Here is a 23666-nt window from a genome sequence, read left to right on the forward strand (position 1 = left end):
GTTTTGAAGTAGCCCCTGTAGATAGCGAGGAGGGTCAGAGAAAAGCCGCAAAACCCGAAGGAATGTTTGGCAAAGAAAGTGCCGATGCAGCACAGGGCAGGAAGCCTACCGAGGCCTCTTGTCTGGGAGCAATTTGCTTATTCATAGAGGAGCCAGTCTGGAAAAGATGGGAGGAGGGGGTGCAGAGGTCCACTGAGGCAGGCTGTCTTCCAGGCACAGCCCAGGCAGGGATTGGGACTCCCTGGCTCAGGTCTACCCATGTGACTGCACCCCTCATTCTTCCTGTGCCTCAGTGTCCCGAGCTGGAACACGAAAGGGCCATTAGGTTCCTAAGGGGGTGCTGAAGTGTGCAATGTAAAAGGCAGGATTGGGTACTGACCATGACTACAGCATGAAGGAAGGTTTGTTTAAACTCTGAAACTCCCTCTGCAAAGGGAGGGTAAAACTTGGACTTGAAGCTCTGGCATCATCTCCACATGTTACCTCTATGCAAGTGTCAGCTTTTTTGCAATTTCACACATGGTCTTGTTTTCTGAACATGAAGTCCATGTGTGTGTGTGTGTGTGTGTGTGTTGGCCAGACACACACATGTGTGGACCTGCCAGGACCACATATACTTGAGCAGTCTGAGTTCTCAGAGATGCCCCTGGCTGTTGCTATGATGACGAGGTTCCCACAGCTGAAACTGAGCTGTGCCGAGTGGAAGCCAGCAGGAGGCGGGTAGGATTCTGGCTTTTCTTCCCTAGCCCTGTGTGGGTTCCTTAGTGGTTTCTTCAGTCTGGGCAGCCCCAGAACTAAACCACCACAGGAGAGCTCATGGGATAGCTCACATTAAGCACGGGCAAGCCCAGCTAGGATTTTAGCTGGGAGACCAGAGTCCACCGAGAGAAAAAGGATGTCATGAACTTAGTGTGAATACCAAGGTTCTACCCCAGTGCAAGATTAGGAAGCACATGCTTAGAGAAGAGAAAGAGAGGTCCTGAGCACATTTGAAGAGTTGCAGGATTCTGTTTATTCACCAATATATTCAATAGACATTAACTGAATACCTACTACCTACTGGACAAAGTGCTCATCTCCCACCACTTCCTGCTCCACACTCCACACACACATGCACACATGCACTCACACGTACACACATGCACACACACGCACACACACACCCTACACTGCTGCTTCTCCTTCCTTCTCAAACGCTCCATGCTCCCTCACCTTCGGGCCTTTGCCTGCTGTTCCCTCTGCCTGGAACTTGTTTCCCTGCCCCTCCCTCTCTTTGCCTAATTAGGTCCTCCTCATTGTTCCTATTAAATTTCATTCATTCTCCCAAGGGAAAGCTTCCATGAGTCACCCCACCCTGCTTCAGGCCAGGCACACTCCACACTCACGCACACAGACACGTCCATGCATGTGTTTCACAGTGTGTGCCCCTACTGTGTTCCAGGCCCTCTGCCAGGACTGTTCTGTGATGCTGTTTAATCCTTGGTCTCTCCCTTGAGACTGCGACTATTCCACTCCACAGCCCCAGCTCCTTGCACATGCCTGCCCCAAAGTAGGTGCTGAAACAATGATGGTGAATAAATGAATGAATGAGGTTAGAATGCACCTCCTCCCCCTCCACATGTCACCGTCCTTTTCCTCCAGGGCATAATGAAGACAAGCAAGGAACCCAGGGATGACTAGCAGAAGCAGGCAGGGGGTGGGAGGGCAGCAGTGGGATCCCGCCCGGGCGCTCGGTGTTTGAACACGGCTCTCGGGGCCTCTTAGGTGTGTAAAGTTGTGAACACAACCACCCTGACCTGCCTGGCGCCCTCTCTGACCACGGAATACCGGCCCGGCCTGGACGCTGTGGAACGGCCAGACGAGTTCGGATTTGTCTTTAACAACGTCCAATCCTTGCTGATTTACAACGACACCAAGTTCATCTACTATCCCAACCCGACTTTTGAACTGCTCAGCCCTACTGGAGTCTTGGATCAAAAGCCAGGGTCCCCCATTATTCTAAAGGTAGGCGTGCATGCAGAGTGGGGTGCCCGCCACGGGCAGCAAGGGGAGAACACCGCGCTCTCCTGGCCTGCCTTTCCTTCTGGTTCTCCTCTCTACACCTATGGACGGCAAAGCTGTCACCTTCCTCCAGAAAAAGCTTGTTTATAGATATTGAGCCCTTGAGCGATGTATCTTGCACTTGAGATTCTCAAGAAATGCTTCAGAAAGTTTGTTTGTTCTTGTGAGTTTTGGGAACCAGAGGTTCCGCAGAGAGCTGGGAGTAGCTGTTTCCTTTCACTGTCCACTTCTGTGGCCACTGTAACCTGCCCACGTATTTCAAGAGGCCACAGTCCCCTGGTACTGTCTGTCGAAATGGTTGGTTACTCCACCACTTCTATCAAATTCCACGTATCGTCCCCCATTTTCTCTTGTTTAGTGTTTTGTCTGCTCTGCCCCTTTGCCACTCTCTTTTCTCTTTCATTCTCTCTTCCCTTTGTTTTCTTTCTCTCTAAATCGTGGCTGTTAGAAGTCCCTTCCAAAAACCTTACCACGGAGTCCTTTCTTGGTCTTTGCACTCCTGCTCTTCCCCTGTCTCCTTAATCTCTTTTTAAGTAGGCAATTAAATTCCGCATGCATGTGTCTGTTATTCCTATTAAGATTACTGTCCTCTACAGGGCAAAAACCTCTGCCCTCCTGCCTCTGGAGGGGCCAAACTCAACTACACGGTGCTGATTGGAGAGACCCCCTGCGCCGTCACGGTGTCTGAGACACAGCTCCTCTGCGAGCCCCCCAACCTCACGGGCCAGCACAAGGTCATGGTGAGTGGGCTCCTCTTCTGTCCCTTCCTTCCTCCCCTCGTCGCCATGCATGCACGGTCTATCATGAGCAAGGGCTCTCTCTCTCTTTCACCTCATTGCCTGACTCCCACCCTCTGTGTCTCCTCATCTCCACATCCTACATGAAAATGGGTGGAAGTGGAGCCCACAAGGACAGCAAGGCAGACAGCCTGGCAGGAAGTTGCTCTGCATCCCAGTCTGCACTGTGTGGCTGTGGTCTGTCGTGTCCTCACACTGTAAGGACCTGTCGGCATGCCCGGGTGCTGCACCTGTGTGCATCGTGCACGTCTGTGTGTGTACAATGCGCAGGTTCACGTGGGCGGGATGGTGTTCTCGCCTGGCTCGGTGAGTGTCATCTCAGACAGCTTGCTGACCCTGCCAGCCATCGTCAGCATCGCGGCCGGTGGCAGCCTCCTCCTTGTCATTGTCATCATCGTACTTATCGCCTACAAGCGCAAGTCTCGCGAGAACGACCTCACGCTCAAGCGGCTCCAGATGCAGATGGACAACCTGGAGTCCCGCGTGGCCCTGGAGTGTAAGGAAGGTGAGTGAGGCACGCCCTCGCCACCGGGGCCCCCTTTCTCCTCTCACCTCACGACCCTCCTCCTTACCAGAAGCCGTCATCTTTCATCCCTCTCTCCTGCACTGACTCTTCTCACAATCTGACCACCGCCTGTCGCTCAGGGTCTCAAAGTCCCCACAGCCAGAGCCCCCCCAGGCTCCGTTGTCTCAGACTCTAGATGCCCCAAATGGGAGTGTTGAGTGCCTTTTTTGCATAGCCGTCTTCACAGCGCGTGGGAGCAGCGGCAGGAAGGGCAGGAGAACACCTTGCCCCCCACCACCTCCCCCAGGTTTGTTGCCCATCAGTGCTGCAGGCTGAGCGTTCTGAAGGCCACTGCCCGCTGGCGTCCTTGGCTGTGGCCATGTGTGCAGGTGGAGATTGTGTTTTCTCCTGTCTCCCACGCAACCACAGCCGTAGATGACAAGTGTACCTGGCGTAGTCTCAGGCCAAGGACCCAGCAGGCTCTCTGGGTAAACATCTCAATTAGGAATCTCTTTTTGCTGTAAGCATCAAGATCAGAAACCAGCCCTCTGCTGGATGAAGGGAAGAGCTGGGCTGGAGAAGGTGGGGCAAAAGCTCCTGCTGGCACCAGGTCTGGTGAGTTTGCAAAGGAGGGCACCAGGAAGGCAGGCCTGCCACCGAGGCGAGACCTCCAAAGCCCTTCACTACCCAAACTCGCCTGTCTGCCGAGCACCTGATGACCAGAGCTGCCAAGGTTTTTGCATCTTGATTTATTCTCTTGCTGGGGAAAGGACATCAGTGTGCCTGTTCTGGTCTGTGTTTGACACCCATAGCCACTGCCTCTCACATGCTTCCAGCATCCCCAGGATCTTTACTGAATGGCCCACGTCACAGCGCTCTTCCTTTTTCTTTACACTTGTAATATGTAGAAAGGAGATTCAAACTCATAGATAAGCATAGAGAAGATAACATAAAAAGCACCCATTTTCCTACCACCAAAAATGGCAGCCTAGGGATATCTGCCCTTCTGCAAATACACCCTCTAACCCTCCCTGTCTCTGCACCCCAGGCCCTCTCCTCCTCCTTCACAAACTCTCCCTCTCTCCCTCCCCTGTCTGGGCTCCCCCCTGAGCCTCCCTATCTTCCCTCACCCTCACAGCTTTTGCCGAGCTCCAGACAGACATCAACGAGCTGACCAGTGACCTGGACCGCTCGGGAATCCCCTACCTGGACTATCGTACCTACGCTATGCGAGTCCTGTTCCCGGGCATCGAGGACCACCCCGTTTTGCGGGAGCTAGAGGTAACACTTGCCTTCCTGGCCCAACCACTCAGCAGGGGTGCAGAAACCAGGTGTCCTAGGAAATCCAGGGCGGTCTCCCCAGCACACAGTAAGGTTAGGTATGAGGAGGGGCCAATAGTTCTCAACAGCATCACAGTGACAGAGCTATCAGGACGACGCCAACAGGGCACCCAGGCTTCTGGGGATGATTCCAGGGTAAGGCTCCTGGTTTGTCATTTTTTAATTAATAACCTAATTAATTAATTAATTCTAAAGTGGATTTAAGGTGGCTTAAAGAAAGACGTAGGATTCTGTGAGGTCGGTTTGTTCATTTGTTGGTTTGTTTTACTAAAGATAATAGATCAGGACAGAGGAGATTAAGGGGAGACCAGTCAACTGAAGAAGTCTGATGGGGTGTCTCCTATTGTATCCTTGGGAAAATTGGACAGCATCCCTTCCAAGGGCTCCACATGGAGCCCAACCCTCCCAACCCAGCGGAAGGTCAGGGCAGACCGTCGACTTCAGAGATCAGCCATTCCTACGTTATTGTGGGTGGGTGAAATGGAGCAAACGGTCCTGTAGCTGGTGGTGTCACCAGCAGACCCTTGGGTGAGCCTTGGGTAGGAGCCGGAGCCCGTCGTCTGAGGGTGTCGCCCGCCACGCTCCACCACAGGTTCAGGGAAACGGGCAGCAGCACGTGGAAAAGGCCCTGAAGCTCTTCGCGCAGCTCATCAACAACAAGGTGTTCCTGCTGACCTTCATCCGCACCCTGGAGCTGCAGCGTGGCTTCTCCATGCGAGACCGGGGCAACGTGGCCTCGCTCATCATGACCGGCCTGCAGGGCCGCCTGGAGTACGCCACTGACGTCCTCAAGCAGCTGCTCTCTGACCTCATCGATAAGAACCTGGAGAACAAGAACCACCCCAAGCTGCTTCTCCGGAGGTCTGACCGACAGCAGGGGTGGGGAGGGCGGCCGGTCTGAACAGGCCCCATAAGCATCACAAGAAGGTCCCCACTGCCCAGAAATGACATCCATGCAGAGCAGCCTCTGTCCCCACCCAGTGAGACTGCGTTGTCTGAAGCATAAAGTGTGATGGAGAAGCACAGGCCTCTACTAGCATCTCCGCTTGAACCCCTGCTCTGCTGCCTGCTAGCTCTGCAATCTTAGACCAGTGATATAACCTCTCTGTTGTTTAGTTCCTTATAGACAAAATGAGAATAATGACACCTGTCTCGCCAGCTCCTTCCACGTGCCTCCAGAGCAACCCTGCCCAAAACAGCAGCCACTAGCCACATGGAGCTGCCATTAGTTAGAATGACACCAAATGTAAAATTCAGTTCCTCCATTGACCTAGCCACATTCAAGTGCTTAGTTGCCACGTGGGGCTAGAGGCGACCACATTGGACAGCACAGATAGAGAACATTTCCACCATCGCAGAAGATCCCACTGCACTGCACTGGGCTGGAGATTGTCCCTTCTGTGCCCAGCTTCCAGGATCTGAATCACTAGTGTCCACCATACACCCCAGTTGCCATTTTCCTGGCAGGGGAGGGGATCAGAGACCTTGGCATCCCCTGAGCCCACCCTTGTTAGCGGCTGTGGGGCGCGGAGCCCAGCTCTGGAGCTCCTCTGGGCAGCAGGGGTTAAACACTCCACCACCGTTCACCACGCCTCCTCTTCAGCCTTCTCCTAGCAAGGTCTCAGGCTTCCAGGCCCACGTGGGGCAAAGAGGGGAGACCAATGGCTTTGTTTTATGAGTACTGAGCCCCCATCCTGCCAATCTGAGCATTAGAACTCTCATTAAGAACGGCTGTATTTAAATTAAAGCTAATCTCAGGCACAATGCAGGGAAAGGGTGCTGGGAGGAGCCAGGGAGAAAGCTACAATTTTTCCTAACATTGCCACTTGCCCAGACCTAGATTGCCACGCAGCCCTGGCAAATGCCTGGGATTTACTGCAACTGGAGGGTATAATTTGCACCACGTGCAAGGAGTTAAAATACCCCTCCAGCATCCCCATCACTGAGGGTCTGTCATAGCCGCTTTGTTTCTTCCCAGTTCCCCAGATCTGCAGCCTGGGGATGGGGGAGGGGGCAGGGATGGCATTTGCAGGAGCAGATCCCCTGTTGGCTAAACTGACACACTGCTCTCTACCTGTGGGATTGGCATCTGAGACCCCACATGACAGTAGTAACGATAGCTAATACTTAACAATGCTTACCAGGGGCTGGGCGCTCTTGTTAGCACTTTACATACATTAACTATCCCACCCTGACAACAACCATGTGAGGTAGATATTATTGTCTCCACTTGGAGATGGAGAAATTAAACCCAGAGAGGTTAAATGACTTGCCCAAGGTCACAGAGCCAGTATACGGCAGAGCTAGAATTTGAACTCAAGGCAGTCAGACTCTAAATTTTTGGAGGGGCAGGTACCTTTTGTAAAACAGAGCACCTGAACACTCAAGAAACCCCAGAGGAACAGAAAAATTCTCTATTTATCACCCTGGGGCCAGATGGGAGTAGAGAGAACTGGTCCTTTATAGCCCTGTTAGGTGGGTACTGGGTGCCTTTATCTGCGGCCCATCTCAGATACATCCAAAGCAGTTCATAGCAGCACAGACTATCAGGATGAAAGGTCCGACCTCTCCATTTTCACAGGAAATAGAGGTGCAGAAAGAAGCTGCCCCTGGACTGAGGTCACACTTGTAGTTATTGGTGGAGTTGGGCTAGGACCCAGGTGTCCTGGCTCCCAGCTCTGGGTTCTTTCATGCCCTGGGTTCTTTCATGCCCTGGATTCTTTCATGCCCTGTTGTTCCCTGGGGCCATGGCCCACCCAGCACGCACAGGCCCCACCACCAGGACCCCTCGCAGAGTCTTACATTCCACCTTCCTCCCTTCTCCCTTCCCCAGGACAGAGTCTGTGGCTGAGAAGATGCTGACCAATTGGTTCGCTTTTCTCCTGCACAAGTTCCTGAAGGTGAGAAAGGGGGCAGACGGGGCCCAGAGTCGAGAGCAAGGTGGCAGCATGGGGACCCATCCCTCAGGGCTCCAAGGCACAGCAGGCCGGGGAAGCCTCCCGTGGCACTGCCCCGGCTCCTGGGAGGCGCAGTCAGGAGAGGACGGGGAGGAGTGCAAGCCGAGGGGCTGCACCCATGCCTCTGCGCTGCCTGTGCCCACAGGAGTGTGCCGGGGAGCCGCTGTTCATGCTGTACTGCGCCATCAAGCAGCAGATGGAGAAAGGCCCCATCGACGCCATCACAGGCGAGGCCCGCTACTCCCTAAGCGAGGACAAGCTCATCCGGCAGCAGATCGAGTACAAGACGCTGGTGAGCAGGCCAGACGCTCAGGGGACAGCACGTGTACCTCTTGCTTCTGTTCCATACTCTACCTTCTGACCACTGAGGTTGCGCGGGGATCAATAAAGAGGCTCAGACGCCAGCCTAAGTGTGCCAAGGGCAAGGTAGACATGCCTGGGCTGCACCGCCCCCATCCCAGCTGGTGGGCCCTAAGAGCTCTCTGTGCCTTAGTTTACCCCAGATGATATTGGGAGAGAGAAAAGGCCACCACCATTAGGTATGGGGTAAGTAGCATTATGGGAGGACGAGAGTATGTTGAGTCCAAATGTAGAGGCTTTGGGAATGTGTGAGGCCCGTCTTTGATACCCTAGAACCATCTCTAAACCCCTAGGGCTCCTCATTGCCCTAAGCCATCCAGGAGCTAGAAGGTAGAGTCCTGGTTCTTTGAGGAAGGCAGGGTGGACACATGACTCAGGCTCTCATTTGACAGATGACAGGAAGGTGAGAGAAACTGCAGCACAGACCGGAGAGGCACCCCTATTTCTTTTATAAGGAGGACGAACCTTGAAAAACAATATTCTGAAGCTCGTCCCCTCCCCCAGACTGCTCCTTCCACTCCTGTTCTGCTCATCTCACCTCCCCTACTTATAGATCCTGAACTGTGTCAACCCCGACAACGAGAACAGTCCGGAGATCCCAGTGAAGGTGCTGAACTGTGACACCATCACGCAGGTCAAGGAGAAGATCCTCGACGCCGTGTACAAGAACGTGCCCTACTCCCAGCGGCCAAGGGCTGTGGACATGGACCTGGGTAGGAGGCCTGGAGTACAAGGGGACTGGGTGGACCAACGGCTTCCTGGAGGGTGTTCAGGCCCCGGGAGGGGGTGAGGAGATGGGAAGCCCTGCACTGCACACAGCACCTCCCAGGGGCATGACTGAGTCCTGCCCAGGTGAGGGCCAGGCAAGTTGCTTCTCCCTTCCCGCACTGCCTGCTCCGAAGTGGCCGTGTCTAGGGAGGTCCACACGTCCTGCCGCCCCCGGCTGCCTTGACCCCATGGAGCCCTGGATGTCTCTCAGCTCTATCATTGGCACCAACTTGAGGGAGCCAGGGGGTTGTGAGGTCCCTAGGGGGGACACGACTAGGTGGCCCTGGCTCACAGCCCCCACCCCTCTCACGCTGCTACCTGCACCACCCCCTCCACCCAGAGTGGCGCCAAGGCCGGATCGCCCGAGTGGTGCTGCAGGACGAGGACATCACCACCAAGATCGAGGGTGACTGGAAGCGGCTCAACACGCTGATGCATTATCAGGTGAGGCTGGGGCCATTGCACGTGGACAGGGGCTTTGGGCTAGGGACCTTCGGCTTCCCCGAATGTTCCCTTCCCTCTAAGCCTGGCTGTAAAGCCTCAAAAGCCTAGAACGGGTTTTCTTCCCTCCCCTATCCTCCTCGTCCCTGAGCCTAGAGCAGCTCGTTACAATTACTGGAGGAACTTAAAACAACACAAGTACCCAGACTCCACCCTCAGAAACAGATTTAACTGGTCTGGGATACGGCCTAGGCATTTCTGTCCTGTGTATCTGTACATCTGTAGAAAAAAGTACATATGGTGAAGTCCTGCATGTGGACAACTACCGCAAGGTGTCTGGCGCTTTCTCGGGCATCTTACTAATGCAGCTCGTCCTTCTGGCTTCAGCGTAGTCGGGAATCGGAATCGGAGATACTCGTCTTCAGCTGTTATGTTCTGCCACTCGTAGCTGGTGTTCTTGGGAAAATTACTTAAGCTCTCTTTTTTTTCACCTGTAATGTGGGGCTCATAGTGATCCCTGCCCCACACCGTGGCGTGGAACAGATTAAATATAGGAGATGAAGTGTTGAACACGCTGGCAGACACACTGAATGAGCAGTCAAGAAATCCCAGCAACAGATCACAAGATCCAGGAGACATCCACTCTCACCTCCCCTGCCCTCCTCCTGGGGTAACCACTCACGGCAGGGGGTCTCTGTTAGATTAAGCACAGGTAGACAGGCTGCGATTCAGGAGAAATACTAAAATAGAAACTGGAAATGAGACACCGAGGGAAATTAAACCAACCAGAGGAAGTGCCTCAGGCTGCAAGACCTGCGGGACTGTCTGATTAATAATACCCTCCTGTGTGCCTGCCTCGCAAAGGGAGGCGTGCAGAGGGGTGCCTGGGCTCTCAAGCACCCCCTGCCAATGACCAGCCATGGGGAAGCCCTGGAGCCCTGTTTGGGATCCTCTGGGGGTCCCAAATGCTCCTCTCCAGGCTTCCTCCCGCTCACTGGCCTGCCTCCTGCTCCACCCCCAGCCCAGCACTGACATCCTGTGTGGACCCCCCCACCCCATGGAGAGTGAGTATGGTGCAGCGGGAAGAGAAAAGGCTTTGGGAGCTGTGTTTAAACCCCCACTTGCCTGCTCATTGCTGGTGTGACTTTAATCACTCTGAACCTGGGACTCTTCGTCTGTAAAATGGAGATAACCACCCTGACTTGCAAAGGTGTGAAGCTGGTCGGAAAGGCTAGAAACAGCAGGGGAGGTACCCAGCATGGGCAACTACATACAAGGTAGCTCTAATCCCTCCCTAGTAGTTCTGTGCATGCACAGACACACACACACAGACACACAGACACACAGACACACACACACACACACACACACACACACACACACACACACACACACACACACCCTCAACCACCACCACTTCACATGTGCTTAACACATCCAGTAGAACAATTGGAATGAACCAATTAGAGCTGAATAAAAAATGTAAAAGAGAATAACATGCCCCCAAATCATCAGTTTTTAAAGGACAGGAGTGGGGCCTTTCTGCCTGTGTCTCTGACGCCCTAATGCTTGTTACTGGGCTGTCCGTCCTTTGGCTTCCAATCAGAAGAATGGAATATTCTGTTCTTACGGTGCTCATCAAACAAAGCACTTTCAATTCCCTGGTGTCATTTATCATTCATGTATTCATTCATTCCTCAAATATTTACCAAGCTTTCCTGAGTGCCGGGCACTTCCCACACGCTAGCCCTGAGTGACAGGGGACAACAGGGAGTATCCTTCCCTTTGGGAGACCGTGATGACGATACTCGTAACAGCAGCACTAAAACCAACACTTCTGAGTGCTCACTGGGCACAGGCACTGCTCTTGCCTTTAAATGTCTTAACTCTTTTAATGCTCACAGCAAACCTAGATATGATTATTATCCCCATTGACAAATTAGACAACTGAGGCCCAGAGAGGTTGCATCAAGTCGCCAATAAGTGGCACAGCCAAGGACAGACCAGAGAGAGAAGAACCAAGGATAAGAGAGGTTTAGTGACTAGACCTGAAATTGAGTTGAAATGTGGTCATATGAGTCACCTTGTGAATCTTCCTTTACGTGACAACAAACCATAAATGATAACGTAATCTGTTCTCCCTGCGACTGTAAACCCTTGCCCCTGACCAGCTTTCAGAGCATCATTTCTGGGCGGTCAGTTGCAAGGAGAATTCCTGAAAGAGGTGGAGAGTCCCATCTTAGTCCCAGACCCTGTGCTGACAGGTCCAGGGAGCTGCCCCAGCTGGGAAGTAATAGAGCGCTGGCAACGTCCAGGCACAGAACGTTACCCTCGCTGGAGCCAAAGGTCCTTGGAGCCCCTACAGAAGAAAATCTGCATAATTTTAATTAACAAAGAGATGTTAAAAAACTTCCCAGGGTTCCTGCAGATTTATAGGGAGGGTAAAATTAAACACCACGGCTAAACCAGCTATCAGGGAATCTCGTTAGCACTAATGTTCATTTATAGTTTGACTTCCCAACATTTAATTCTTTTTTGGTAGGAGAGAGGGACTGACAATTTAAGACCCAGAAAGATGGTTTTATGACTGGTGAAGCTATAAATCAAACTTATAAAGTTCATAAAAATTGTTAAAATAAAAAATGGTTTAATAGGAATGTTTTATGGCCCATAACATTATTATAGCTGTTTTATTCCCTCTGCGTTAGGGGTTTAATTGGATCGCCACAATTCTGGGGATTCTCCATTTTTATTGGATAGAGGGTCATCTTAAATCAAAATGGCCCCAAATGTCTTCAATATGTCCCCTCATTTATCAGCCCTCTCCCTACAGGCTGGGTGCTGAGGCTGAGTCTGGGCACCCTTGCAGAGGCTGGGGCAAGACACTTTCTTTCTGACTCCCCACGGGCAGCTGCCCCTTTGGTGATTCTATTCTAGGTGGCCCAGGCATAATAAGACCCAGGGCAGACAGAAATCAGCCCCAAAAGGGACAATGGGCTTCAGACCCTTGTGACTTGAAATAAAATCCCAATTTAGGATGTATAATGAGGAGAACATGTGCTCTGGAGCCTGACAGACCTGGCTACAAATATCAGCTCTACTGTGTATTAATTATGTGACCTTGACGATGCTGCTTTAGCCTCTCTGTGCTGCCATTTCTTCATCTGTAAAATGGGAATAATTGTACATAACTCTCGAGGTGGATGGGAAGATGCATCTAGCCCAGAGCTATCCAATAGAAATATAATGCAAGCCACATCTATAATTTTAAATGTTTTACTAGCCACGTTAAAAAATACAGACAGCATTAACATTAACGATGTATTTTATTTAACTCAATCAATTTAACCCAATGTTAACATTTCAATATGTAATCCATATAAAAATTACTAATGAGACAGTTTACATTCTTTCATTCATACTAAGTCATTGAAAGCCAGTGTGTATTGTGCATTCATAGCACATCTCAATTTGGACTATGTACATTTCAAGTGCTCAACAGCCCCATGTGGCAAGTAGCTATGACACTGGGCAGTGCAGCTGTAGCTCAGAATCAGCAGCAATGGTTATTTCCAGTACTCCTGAACTCCTTGCTGTCTACCCTACACCTTTCCATTACCCTCTAGAAGTGCCAAGGCACATACATTCACCCATACCGCTCCTCTTATACCCTTCTCAGGTGTCAGACAGGTCAGTGGTGGCTCTGGTCCCCAAACAGACCTCATCTTACAACATCCCTGCCTCTGCCAGCATCTCCCGGACATCCATCAGCAGATACGGTGAGAACCAGGGAGGCCCTGTGGGCTGCTCGGGGTGGAGTCTTCTGTGCCCTACCCAGGACCATTTGCCAGCTCTCCGCCAGCAGGAAGGAAGTGCTGGCTGCTGCTGGCCTCATGCAGAGGTGCTCTCATTTGTTCCCTTCCTTCCTGGTCCAGTCATTCCCACAGCTGCCTGTCTCCTCGGAGCCGTGGGAACAGGTGGCACTGCCCTGCTATCCCAGGCCTGCTGAAGCAGGTGGCGGGGCCCAGAACCAGGGAGGCACCTGGCTAGGGGTTCATATATCCCAGTTTGCCTGGGCCAGTCCCAGTGTATGCCTGTTGTTCTGGCTGAATTATTAACAGTGCCCCCTTTTACTCTCAAAAGTGTCCCAGTTTGGACAATAGATGGGTCATCCTCACCCTTCCACCTCTGAGGAGAAGTGGGGCCCCCAGTGAGGTCATGGGCTTCACACTCTCTTGCTCTGTTTTCTGTGGTTTCTTGTATGCACTAAGGTCTTGGGCTTGCCAGTTGAAGGGCACCACAGGGCCGAACCCAGCAGCACCAGAAAGGGCTTAGGAAATGCCATATCATAGGTTCCAAGAAAGAAGGGACCCTTAACTACCAAGAGGAACATCACCACTTGCAGATCCTTAATATCCAGATTTTTATTAAAGCACCTATGAAAATATCCAGCTGCCATTTACCTATTGTTTATTCATTGCTGGGAGCATGAGGGGAGAGGAGACTCCCAAATTTCCAAGGGTCTCTCCAGCTCACAGAGTTTCTAACTCTTTTTTCCCAAAAAGACTTCAGGCTGCTCTGTCCTCATGCCAACCAAGGATTTCTAAAGCAATCCACCCAGCATGTGGTTCCCAGCGTCCCCTTTCGGTTGGAATGGGTTTACTCTGCGTGGATGGGGTGGGCGGGCAGGCAGGGGTCCTGGAGGGATTCTACAAGCAGGGATGGTGAACGCAGTCCCTCACAGCCCTCCACCGCCCCTCCCCCCAGACTCCTCCTTCAGGTACACAGGCAGTCCTGACAGCCTGCGGTCCCGGGCGCCTATGATCACCCCAGACCTAGAGAGCGGGGTCAAGGTGTGGCATCTGGTGAAGAACCATGACCACGGTGACCAGAAGGAGGGAGACCGGGGCAGCAAGATGGTGTCCGAGATCTACCTGACCCGGCTCCTGGCCACCAAGGTAACTCCTACTCTGCCCAGGCCAGGAGGGCTCCTCAGCTCAGGCCTGCCCCTCCACAATACAGGAAGGACCTCAGGAAGCCTGTCCTTCAGGGACCCATCAGAGGGACGGGGCTTCCAGGGCATCAGGCTGTTCTCTCCGCTTTGGCAACAACAGCAATGACAGCGTTGCTTTCTGCCCTCTCCTCGAGACTACCGTGATGCTTCAGAGGAGCAGCTGTCTCGCCCCGGACCCCTGATCCCTTAGGAAGATATTGGGGCCTCTGCCATCACTGCTTTTTCCACCCCTTTCTGGCCACAGTGGGAGGAAAGCACAAAGGCCTGGTCCTGCCAGGAATTCGAGGGGAGGCTCTCCCTTCCTCATTCCTAGCACAGAAAATAACATGCCTGTAAGTGTGGCGATCATATGGCCCATGTATTCCAGGCCAGGCTAGATTTCAAGTACCCTTCCCCACTAACTCCACAACAGTGCTGCTGAAATTCTAATATGAAATGGTATTGGATGGCCTCCAACTTAGAGCTCTCCAACTTGCTCCCTGAAGTGGCCCGAAAGTACACCCTCAGTCCCGTGTCTGCATGTTAGCTTTGTCTAATATGCTCAGCATACCAGTGGAGACCAACAAAGAGACACCAGAAAAAGTTGGAGGTTTCACTGACCCTCAGAGGTATGCCTGGAGCCTGTAAACTAGGATCCAGGCCCAGTCTTTCCCCTGCCCCAGAGACCTCCAGACCCTGTAGGTTAAGACTGTGCCTGGGTACTCTTGAATCTAGACCCTTCACCCGCAGCCCACGCTCCAGACAACACTTTTCCCAGGCTCTCCACACCTTCCTCTCAGACCCTCCCCAGTCCTGCCGTGCTCCTGCTGGGAGGTGCTCAGTCCTCTAGCTTGCTCCTTGGACACCCTCTCCAGACTGGCCTACGAGCCTGTACCCTCCCATCTACCCACAGGAAGCCTGAACTCAGAGCACTTCCTGACTTCCTATCCCACACCCACCAGGCATGGACACTAGCGTAAATGTGGCATGTGGCTGCAGGTTGGAGGAGAGAGTCTTCCCTGGATCCACAGCCCATACAGTCCTCCCAGCTCCCCAGCATACCAGCAGTACCCTTCCCCACCCCCACTGCACTTCCCATCACAGACAAATTTCCAAGGCAGGATGAGTCCAAGGCACCATCTGGTATACTCGTCTGCTGCAGCCAGTCATCCCCACCCTTCATCTCACACTCCTCCACCTCTTACCAGGGCACCCTCCAGAAGTTCGTGGATGACTTGTTCGAGACCTTGTTCAGCACTGTGCACCGGGGCAGTGCCCTCCCCCTGGCCATCAAGTACATGTTTGATTTCCTGGATGAGCAGGCAGACAGACACAGCATCCATGACACAGATGTGCGGCACACCTGGAAGAGCAACTGGTAACCCTGTGGGGAGCCCTGGAAGAGGTGCAGCCTGGGGAGGCCGTGAGCAGGGGAGGGGGTAGCAAAGGGGACTGGGGAAAGGGAAGGGTGGCCGGTGCTTGGCTGTGGCTGGGTAACCTGAGACTCCTAGAACAAATAGTGCACATGCTCTGCAGAGCCAACATAGTCCCTAGGATGCCTACACCAAGTGGTGCCTACTTGGCTGAGGCCTGACACCACGGTGCACGCTTGAGCTCTGCCCTTTCGGGTGTGACTCTTCCCCAGGAAACATCTCCTCTCCCCAGACTCTGAGACGTCTGGTTCTCAGGAGAAGGGAGCTAGTGGAAACCATGCAAAGAACCACATTTGAAACCTGGCAGCAGAGCGTCAGAGCTAGGCATTGTCAGGCATTCTGAGTGGGGCAGAATCCAAGGCACTTCCTGAGATGGGGAAGCCCTGAATTAGTCTTAGGCCCCTGGTGAAGTTGGCCAGTACTGGGGAGGGAGCTCACACCTGAGCCTACTGACTGCAAGGATTTCATTGCAAACATGATTTCTTAAGGTCAAGTTCTTACCTCAGCACCATGGCTTTCAGGAAGCAGCAGGCAGAATGTCCCTAAAGCAGGCATGATTCTTCCCTAAAGTCACCTCCACATCCAGACCAGCTGTGGGAGAGGAAGCTCCCTCAGGCCCTTGGCATGAGACTTTTCCCTCCTGGGTTTTGAACCTGGACTGCAGACGAAGCTAAGGACTGGCTTTCAGGTCAGACAGGGCCAGGCCAAAAGCCAGAGTCAAAAGGCCTCCTTCAGGAAAGAGCACAGAGAGGGGAGAGGGGAGGCCCAGGCATTTGGCTTGGGCAGGCAGCCCACACAGCTGTCTGGAGTCAGCAGTCTCAGAAAACAGAGCCGACACAGATGGGCTCAGGCTGTTATTTGGGAATCAAAAGTCTTAGCAACCAACAAAAACACTTTGGACAATGCCAACCCCAACTTCACATATTCCTTCCTTCTCTGGGTGTTGTGGTCACTGTGGCTCCTGAGTGTGCAGCTTTGATCACAGTGGAGTGAAATGGAGAAGCCGGGGTGGCCGGGGGGTGAGCCGCCCCCAGTGCACTTTGCCAGGGCCGGCCTTCCATCTGCATTCCCAGGGGCAGGGCCAGGGCTGTCTCCTTTACTTTGGAGGATCCCCAACCCAGAGCTGGGAGTATGCAATTTCAGGGAAATCAAGAGAAAATTCTGGGTTACCCCCATCTCTGTGCCTTCTGTGTGCTGGCCAGACCCAAGTCACAAAAATGCACCACCAGGCATTGTGGTGGGGAGAAAGTCCCCTTATCCGGGTCCCAAATAGCAAATGTCCAAGGAAAGGTGTTCAGAAGCTCCCCAAAGCTGCCAGAGGAAGGGGCAGGCAGAAGAGATGAGCCAAATCTCAGCTGGCAGCTCCTCCTGGCTTCCAAGACAGTGAGTGGTCCTGCTGCACTTCAGAGGACAGACCGAAATTGTAATGGGAGGTCTTGGGCTGGGTGAAGCTGATCGTTCCCAAGACCTGGCACCAGTGCGACATCCGGGGAAGTTTGGCGTCCATGGGGGTCAACAGAAGATGAAAAAGGGGAAGGGAACAACTGCTTGGGCTAGAGGGACAGCAGGGACAAGGCTCACTCCACAGAGGAGTCAAAAGAGTTAAGGCCCGGAAGGCAGCTGGAAGAGAAAGAAGAGTTGGAAAAGGAAGCAAAAACAGCAGCTGTTCTAGTTTTGAAGGAGAGTAAATGTGCTTATCCGCGTATGGCCTAAGGAGCAGAGAAAACTCATCCTCCTCTGATTATAAATTCCCGAGTTGCAGAAGGAAGTCTCCTCACTACTGATGGGTTCCTCCTGGGGTGGGAAAAGCCCTGCGCTTCAGTGAGTCATTCCCAGGATGCGGACAATGGCTTCCTCTTCTCACTCTGCCCCTGCCCAGACACGGGAATGCCCTGGGGAGAGTTGTGAAAGAACTTCCCCCAGGGGAGCCCATTCCCCAGGCCCGGGCAGGCCAGGCCAGCCCTGGGAAGTGGCCCGGGCGGCTGGGCTGGGCGGGGAGCGCAGGTGGTGCCCTTTGTGCCCTCTCCGAGGCAGTGCCTGGGGCCGCCCACCACGTCCTTCTGGACAATGGTCACAGCCACTGTGAAGGGATTCTAGGAGCCTGGTGGCTTTGTCTAAAGCTCTGAGAAAATTTGCTGTCCTCTGTACTTAGGTTTCCCCGGGCACAAGCCTTTTCAAAAAGACTGCCAGGAGGGAACAGAATCCACCCACGTCTACCCCCGGTTGTTAGCGAATAGGGTCAGTGCCCCGCTGGGGACAGTAGCGCCTTTCCTTTTCTCCCAGGGTCAGTAATAGCACAGGCTAAGTTAGCAGCGCTGGCTAAACCCATTTTCTACGATTTTCTTTCCTTGCCGTTTGGATAGACAGTTTGACATTTGGGGGTGAGGGACACAGCCAACGTGCATTCTCAGGTCTGCTCTGCCTTTCCTCCAGCCTCCCTCTGCGCTTCTGGGTGAACGTGATCAAGAACCCCCAGTTTGTGTTTGACATCCACAAAGGCAGCATCACGGACGCCTGCCTGTCTGTGGTGGCCCAGACCTTCATGGACTCTTGCTCAACATCAGAGCACCGGCTGGGCAAGGACTCCCCCTCCAACAAGCTACTCTATGCCAAGGACATCCCCAGCTACAAGAGCTGGGTAGAGAGGTCAGTAGCACCCTCAGGCCGGGCCCTGTCTCCCTGCCCCATTCCCCGCGCTATGGGCGTCACTGACAGAGGACGCAAACAGTGTTTGCAGTCCTGACGGGGCCTCGTGCTCCCCTCCTCCTTCCTTGTCCAAACTTCCTGCAATGGGGAAGAAGGGTGGCTTCGTGGCCTTGGAAGTCAGGTGATTGTAATCCTAATTATACCATTTACTGAGCACATGCTAAGCACCTAGTACTGTAGAAAAGATTTTGTGTGTATCATCTCATGAAAATGTCCAACAGAATTATGAAGCAGGTATCGTTATTATCCCCATTTTACTGATGAGGAAACTGAGGTCTAGAGAGGCTAAATAACTTGCCCAAGGTCACACAGGTAGCAGGTAGCAGAGCTGGAATTTGAATGCAAGAAGTCTGATCAGAGTCTGGACTTTGAACCACTCTACTGGGTACTGCAGCCAGGAGCTCTCAGCTGGATGGAACTTCCTGGAGAAACTCTGGCCTTAGGCCTCAACCTCAGCTTGAGGCAAGAGGCCAGCAGAAGCCACATCACAAGAGAAACAGGGAGGCAGGAGCAACTGGGGACATCCAGGGCTGTCAAGGGACCTGGGGCCAGAGTAGGTACAGACAAATGTTTGCTGAGTCCCCCCCCCGCAAGGAGCCTGTCCTGTCTATGCAGATACTACGCAGACATCGCCAAGCTCCCTGCCATCAGTGACCAGGACATGAACGCCTACCTGGCCGAGCAGTCCCGCCTGCACGCTGTGGAGTTCAACATGCTGAGTGCCCTCAATGAGATCTACTCCTATGTTAGCAAGTATAGCGAGGAGGTAAGACAGGGCCCTAGGAGGGACAGAAACCAACACAGACAGCGAGGCAGTTGAACAGGAAGCCTGACTCAGTCCTTAAGTAACAATAGGCAGTGATTTAGAAAGTGTTTTCATGGAGTCGCAGCCCATGAGCTCAAAAATCTTTCTCCTGCCTTTATAAGGCAACCTAACCTCTACTGATTCACCGAATGCTTTCTTTACACATTTCATTGTCTTTCATTCAGTGTTAATGCAATAAATAACACTTTAAATTACTAGTTTTTAGTTCAAAGTGTTGTGTGATGTTTTCTTAAATAATGAATCAAACTCTTCTTTGCACTTGAGAAAATCCTGTCAGTTACATTTCAGATAGACAGGTGGACCTTAACACAGAGGTTGAATAAGACAGCTTGGGAAAATTCACAAGCCGTGCATCAGCATCGAACCTGAAAGTAGCAGTAGTTGTACTAATGGCTGACACTTACATCGCACTGCCTATCTGCCAGATATTGTCTGAAGCACTTAAAATATAAACATACATACATATATTTATATGTATACGTGCAAGCATATATATTTAACCACTCAAATTATTTAAAGTTATGTTCATTAAGGTGGTATGGAAAAGTAGACAGAAGGGTAAAGGACTCTAGAAAATGTGTCTCACGCTGAGTCCTGAAGTGCCCCCTACCTTTGCGTTTGTTCCCCAGCTCATCGGGGCGCTGGAGCAGGACGAGCAGGCGCGACGGCAGCGGCTGGCATATAAGGTAGAGCAGCTCATTAACGCCATGTCCATCGAGAGCTGAGAGGAGGAGCCTCGCGTGCCTGAGAAGAGGGACCTGTCAACACTGTCACACTGGGAGTCTCAGAAGGAAGGACATGTGAAGGGGATCAGGCCCCAGAGCTTGCTGTCTCCTGAGACCCCATCCTGGGGAGAGGGGAGGGCTCCTCTCCCTATGGCAGCCAAGTTTCATCACAGCCAGCTCCTGCCCGGAAAGACAGCGGGCACCATCCAGCTACGGCGAGAAGCCCCCAGGAGAAAGCGGGGCAAGGAGAAGGTGGTCTTCAAGCTGAGAGGCGCAAGCGGGGCCACCTCTGCCTCTGTGACTGCTGCTTTGCATGAAAACTCATTTGATGTATATTGGGGAAATAATGAGAACTTTATTTAATTTTTTTTAAGAAAAAGGAAAAAAAAAAAAAACAAATAAAACAAAAAGCCGCCCTGTGAATCCCGTCCAACTTTTGTTTAATTCTGATTTCTGTCTCACTTTCTTCTTTTCCCCCATTCCTCCTTTCTCATATAACTCCTGTTTCCAAATGTCAGAAAAAGCCTCCAAATAGATGCTGAGAGAAATTGAAATTTTTTTTAAAAAAAGGAAGAAGAGGAGGAAAGAATGAGCACAAGTTTGCACCAAACACTTCGCAAAACAGAGGCTGGTAAGACCTGGAATTATCCCAGCAGCCAGAGAACGTGGGGATTCCAGAACTTCGCACAACTTTTGATGCCACTGAGTGGCTCGACCTGGCTGACTGGAAACTGAGCTCTACGTACCACATTCCGGTGTATTCTCATCTCTTGAGAGGAGATCTGAATCTCTATGGTACCCGTGCTTTTTGTTCCTGTTTTTGTTTTGTTTAATCCCAAACCTCAACAAATGAGGAGCTGGTCTTTGGTACTTTTCCTTTCGGTTTCCTTAAAGTTACTCCCAGAAGTGGGTGTGAGGTGGGCCTCTTCCAGGCCAGACACCTGGCCTCCCTTTGGACACTGGGCAGCTCTGCTTCACATCAATCCCTGTCATGAACCAGGCACCCTGGGGAAATGGCCTGGAGGTATAGGCCAGACCTCCAGGAGGTTCCATGAGGGAGGTGATTTGGGGACATGGGTGTTTGGCTTTGGATTCACTCCAATCATCTGACGGTTTCTGGCAATTGAAAAGCAAACAGAAATCAAACACTGTTTACAGCAAGCAATACTTGAAGAGCATAGGTTAAAGAAGCTGCAGTATTTATCATTACGCTTGCTTTCTTTCATTGTCTTGTGCCTGGAGAGGGGAGACGACCCTTCACTAGTGCTGTTCATGAAAACTCCTGACCATCTGGGCATAGGGCGCTCCCCTCGGTAGAAATGACTATGGTGTCCCCACATTACTGTCTTCTTTGCCTCTCTTTCTGCCACTCGTGGACTTGTGGGCTTGAAGGACAAGTGGATGGTTTCTCACTGGGCTCCTTCCCTTCTCTCTCCCTCCTGCTGACACCTAAAACCATGGATGACCAACTCTCCTGAATGCAGTTTCCAAACAAAGACACCAAAGCTCCAGAGAACCACATAGAAGCCAGTGGGAGTTGTCCAGAGGAAAGGTGTTTCTATTGGTGGCAGGACCTTGGTGACCGGGATAGCCATCAGAGTGTCCAGACCGCCCACACTGACATGGAACTAAGCAGTCAGCTCCAACTTCTCTGCAAGCAATACGAGCCAGGAAGTAGGAGGACAGGAAAGGCAAGGGGGTGGGGGTAGGAGAGGCAGGAGAGAAGCAACCTCCCCTCCCCACCTTCTACGTTTCAAGGGGCCAGGAATCCCAGCTACAATGCTGGAGAACTGGACCAGCTCCCCTGAGAGAGACTGGACCAGGGGCATTTCCTCTGTAATTAACTCTGAGCTCCAGCTTCTCTGTGCCCTGCTTTACCTCCAAGCAATTCTAATTTCCAAAGGCTCCACTGACCACATATGATTCCCAGGAAAGGCCTGAGGGAGGGGAACTCAGGGCTGCCTTCCATCATTGGCATGTGGCTTTGGATGGCTGTCTAACCACACAGCAGACGTTGCCTGGTCTTCTCAGCTCCAGTTTCTTGCCTGAATGCAGCTGACAAATGGGAAGAGAAAAACATTCAGCAAAATACTCAGGAAACTTGCTGTTCTCATTATAATTCACAACCAGCCATGCCAAGGCCACTTTCTTCTGATAATCCACTTCTGTGAAAGTTTCTCTATTAATAGCCTGAAAGAAATACTAATGACTGGCCTTCCACACTAAGCCAAAGTGTTTGCTCTTCATCGCACCCAAAGCTTATCAGCTCAGAGCCCATAACTTATGGAGACGAAAGGGGAGGAGGTACGGGCAAGAAGAACGTGAGCAGGAAACCTTGTGCTACCCATAAAACATTCCAGCCCACCCTCCTTTTACTCCTGAGCTCTGTTGGAATGAAGGTTTTCTGATCACACCACGGCTCAGACTGGCATCCGGGGCTTTGCTCCTCCGAGAAGTAAAAGGAAGTCAGACATCTCAGCAGCATCTCAACCAGTCCTTACCTCTAAACATCTACCCAGTATCTCCCAGAAGCTCCTTTTGGTGACAACTCACTGCCCCCGGGGATGCTTCCCTGAAGGTTTCTGGAGAGCATGAAGGTAATGAGGATGGCCAGTTGGAGAGAGGGGAGGAAAGAGGCGGTGAGTGGCGTGGCCACATTTCTCAGGACTCCATGAGACAGCGGGGGAACTTGGGCTGGCAAAGGAGGTGGCACAGGGTATCCTTAAGGAAGGAATTAAGGGAAAGTAGAGATCGGTTGGACTCAAGCCAGGCCATGAGGGTGAAAGGTTGTAGAGCCTTGCTCCCTTTCTAGCTTACGCATCCCCCTCTTCCTTCTACTCTTGGCCTTGGGGTCACCAAGAACCAGTGGAGTGTCGACCCTGTGCAATGGGGAGAAGAGGGAGCTGGTTGGCCTCTCTTCTCGCTATTATCCAAATTGAGAGTATTTCGACCATGATTAAGGAAGAAGTATTAGAGCCTCAGCTCCTCCCCACAAGAAGCCATTCATCTCAGAGGGAGACGGGGAAGGAGGTCTCTCTCCAAAGTCTGTCCAGTTTTGCTTTGTTTCACTGAGCTGCACAAGAGACAATTACTCTGGAAAAGGACCCAAAAGGGTTCTTTGCAAGACAGAGGATGCTAATGGACAAGATGGAGAGCGAGTCCCTCCCACTGGACCCCGCTGCTGCCTCCCGCCCTGTGCATGGGGCCAGGTGCTTCTGTGTCTGCCGTCTACCTCTCCCCACAGTGCAGCTCTCAAAACCATTTCTGATCTGCCACTGGCAGAGAGCTCGTCCCCTTACAGAGTTCATTGATTGAAAGCATGGATCGGCTGTTAACCTTGCTGGGGAGATGGAACTGTTTCCTGCGTTCATTCATCCCGGAAGCTTCTTGAGCAGCAACTATGCCAGGCACTGCTCTAGGTGCTGGAAAACAGCAATGAACAAGACCAAGAAGGTCTTTCTTCTAGCAAATATATATTCTTCAGGCTGTCGTTCTCCTCCCCCACTGGCAGAGGGCACCAGTTTTGTAGAGACGGGGGTTCGGCGAAGGAAGCAAGCCAACCAACCCAGCTGCCTTACCTTCTCCTGGGGACACTGCCCCAGCGATGAGAGCCACTCTCGTTTCCATGGCCACCGCCTCTTATGGCAGCACATCGCCTGCTGCTTGGGCTCCCGACCTTCCTTCAGTTCCACCAAATGAGGACAAGAAATAGCCATCGAGGCCCCTGGCCCTGCTGAGCACGAAGCAGGAGCA

General features: G+C 52.3%; 1 protein-coding gene across 1 annotated transcript in view; it reads left to right on the top strand.

Moving 5' to 3' along the window:
- Nucleotides 1-20571, top strand: part of PLXNA2 (plexin A2) — a 204543-nt gene extending 183972 nt beyond the window's left edge. Inside the window, exons 18-32 of the mRNA XM_063114090.1 lie at nucleotides 1765-2004; nucleotides 2658-2801; nucleotides 3129-3363; nucleotides 4502-4644; nucleotides 5297-5565; nucleotides 7538-7604; nucleotides 7807-7953; nucleotides 8575-8734; nucleotides 9130-9233; nucleotides 12910-13009; nucleotides 13998-14188; nucleotides 15432-15601; nucleotides 18090-18302; nucleotides 18978-19128; nucleotides 19818-20571. Of these exons, the coding sequence (XP_062970160.1) occupies nucleotides 1765-2004; nucleotides 2658-2801; nucleotides 3129-3363; nucleotides 4502-4644; nucleotides 5297-5565; nucleotides 7538-7604; nucleotides 7807-7953; nucleotides 8575-8734; nucleotides 9130-9233; nucleotides 12910-13009; nucleotides 13998-14188; nucleotides 15432-15601; nucleotides 18090-18302; nucleotides 18978-19128; nucleotides 19818-19913 (2430 nt within the window). The 3' untranslated portion in view covers nucleotides 19914-20571. The remainder of the gene's footprint in view (nucleotides 1-1764; nucleotides 2005-2657; nucleotides 2802-3128; nucleotides 3364-4501; nucleotides 4645-5296; nucleotides 5566-7537; nucleotides 7605-7806; nucleotides 7954-8574; nucleotides 8735-9129; nucleotides 9234-12909; nucleotides 13010-13997; nucleotides 14189-15431; nucleotides 15602-18089; nucleotides 18303-18977; nucleotides 19129-19817) is intronic.
- Nucleotides 20572-23666: the final 3095 nt, after the last annotated feature.

Source organism: Cynocephalus volans, chromosome 11 (assembly GCF_027409185.1).
Source record: "Cynocephalus volans isolate mCynVol1 chromosome 11, mCynVol1.pri, whole genome shotgun sequence".
Taxonomy (NCBI): domain Eukaryota; kingdom Metazoa; phylum Chordata; class Mammalia; order Dermoptera; family Cynocephalidae; genus Cynocephalus; species Cynocephalus volans.